The sequence below is a fragment of the Rhagoletis pomonella genome, unplaced genomic scaffold (assembly GCF_013731165.1).
Source record: "Rhagoletis pomonella isolate Grant_MI unplaced genomic scaffold, Rhpom_1.0 Rhpom_scaffold_00002, whole genome shotgun sequence".
NCBI classification, from domain to species: domain Eukaryota; kingdom Metazoa; phylum Arthropoda; class Insecta; order Diptera; family Tephritidae; genus Rhagoletis; species Rhagoletis pomonella.
The window spans coordinates 24,343,208-24,345,516 of record NW_023458556.1 but is presented as its reverse complement, the minus strand read 5'-3'; the positions used below and the strand labels follow the sequence as shown (position 1 = coordinate 24,345,516).

The 2,309-nt window shown below is 39.0% G+C and overlaps 1 protein-coding gene across 3 annotated transcripts in view; it reads right to left on the bottom strand.

Moving 5' to 3' along the window:
* The window catches only part of LOC118734595 (tryptophan 2,3-dioxygenase), a 5,631-nt gene that overhangs the window by 545 nt on the left and 2,777 nt on the right, over window positions 1–2,309 (bottom strand). For 2 of the 3 annotated variants that reach the window (XM_036464302.1, XM_036464304.1), the window contains 2 exons: window positions 2,179–2,272; window positions 1,858–2,084 (listed from right to left, as the gene is read on the bottom strand). The exons of the other annotated variant lie outside the window; for it this stretch is intronic. In XM_036464302.1, coding sequence (XP_036320195.1) covers window positions 1,976–2,084; window positions 2,179–2,272 — 203 coding nt within the window. In that variant the 3' untranslated portion in view covers window positions 1,858–1,975. Of the gene's footprint in view, window positions 1–1,857; window positions 2,085–2,178; window positions 2,273–2,309 lie in introns of those variants that run through there. 3 annotated transcript variants of the gene reach the window in all.

Below are 2,309 nucleotides of genomic sequence, written 5' to 3'. Positions count from 1 at the left end.
CCTGCATTGATACGGTGCACAAAACGTGCAGATAATTGAGGAAATTGTTCCACTGAAATCTAAATCGCTTTCGCTAAGGAATCACCTAACGCGTTCTAACCTTTCCCGGTCTTTACAATGTCCGCAGAAATTGTGAGACGTGCCTTTGGATCTGACAGTCATATGAGCCCTTTCAACAGCCTCCTTATTGCAGCAACTTCAGCTTGAAATAATCTACAGTTTCTCTATTTTCTAATTTTTAACCAGCGGTGTAGAAGACGATCAAAGAATGAAAGCTTATCAAGGTAGAAGAGCCCAGGAGGCGCTCAAATAAGCACATTTTTCTTTATATCTGTGTCTAATTCCTAGACGTCTTAGCAAAGGCTTAATATAGCACCCGGTTCGGCATACGAACGCTGAGAATGCAGTTTTTATTAGTAGAATAGCCCCATAGAAGAAGATTCAGGGGTTGATGGAGCTAGCGAGCTTCTAATGCGAGTGAAGCTGACCGACGACCCCGATCTCAAGACTAGAAGTTGCCCAAATCAATCTCAATCACTCAAAAAATACGATGCAGATAACTTATCTGTTCTCCACAGAGATATCAGAAAAATGTATAAGCCTTGGGTTAAGAACAGGACGGTAATGAGTTTCGATATATTCAACATAATCAACTATAAATTTTTTTGCATGAGCGAGGTAGATAAATAGAAGAGTATATATGCTTTCCTTTACTTTAATGTCAGCAAACCAGATACAAAACTAGTGCAGATGGAGACTGCGCGGCCGCCTAGCATACTTCTGGTATCGACCTATATGACACAAGGATAGGGACATTTCGCCAACAGAACTCAGCGAAATCTTGGTGCAGAACCCCATCTTGTCTAAGGTATCACCACGGTAAATGAACGGGTTGAGCTCTTACAACACTTTATATTATACACCTGACTAAATAAGTAGTTTATCTTCCAGAGCACAGTTCGGTTCACTGGATGGGAGGAGGTGCTGGACGTAACGTTGTTGTCTGAAAACGACAAGGTGTCCGTTGAATATTGGAGAACCAAATAGGCCTACCAACCACGGTGTATATCATTGCTTTCTCAACGCGCTCTTATATATTCTATGTTCAGCTTGGCTCATTATCTAGTACTAATGTCTATGCCATTGACATCTTCATAAACTCTCCTTCAGTAAATATCGTCATAGCTATGCACAGTTACTAGAATCACTATGACTGGTTTGCAAGATTTTTTGGTAAAGTTTAAACCTCCGATAGGCTCGGAAGATCTCAAATTGGCCGTTAACCGTTTAAAATTACCGATGATGCCGATGTTGTCGAGTTTACGACTTACGCAATAAGGCCGAATACTTCAAATATTTATGTCAATTATTGGTTCATCTACAGCCCTTCCCTCGGTTTGCGTTCAATATGTATTAGTCGAGTTTATGTCTGCTTATCAAACTCGGATACTAATTCAGTGGAATTTATTGTACAAAACACGATTTAAGTCTAGGGAAGCTGAACCAGAAATTCTTTGCTAAGCTCACATAAAACCCGTCTGGCCCAAAAGAGGTACTTCTTCGGGCAAACCATTTAAGTGACACCCTTCCTAACTAATTGATTCGCTATCCAGTATGCTAAGTAGTATTCTGCAATATCAGAATCAGTATCAATTCTAGTTTACATAGGAAAAGCGGGAACTATGGGAAGGTACCGAGAGACGATCGCTCCGTCAATCGTGAATTCGTTGGCGAAAAAGCTTACTGATCCTGGTATATCATGATCAGTTTAGTTAGAGCGATAGTTAAGACATTCATTTCAGGTCATGCTCATCAAAACAAAGTAAGTATCCTCTAGTTCAGCAGTTACTCAGATTCATTTCGTCAGTATGGTGGAAATATTATTTATTTATTCTCCTTATTCACTGAACTAAATTCTAAATAAAGCACTGCGTTATCTAAGTAATAGTTATGTATGTATATAGCTTGCTCAAAATCAATTGATCAATTCTTTGCGCATGGATACATCTAGTGGAGGAATAGCTTCGCGTGGAATAAGAAAAGTTGACAGATTGAATAGATCCAAAAACACTTTATATCGATCACTACATGAAATAAAGAAAAAGACAATGCATTACTAACTACATACTACATATTTAGTATGTGAGAAAAGAGTAATGTGACCTCAATTTCAATTACCTCAATGTGGAACGCAAATAATGGTAACCAGAAGAGCCACCTGTGCCGAGTTGCTGTGAACCGATCATGCGTTGCACCATGATCACATGATTATCTGAAAGCCATAATTACAATAAAGTGTTAACAAAATT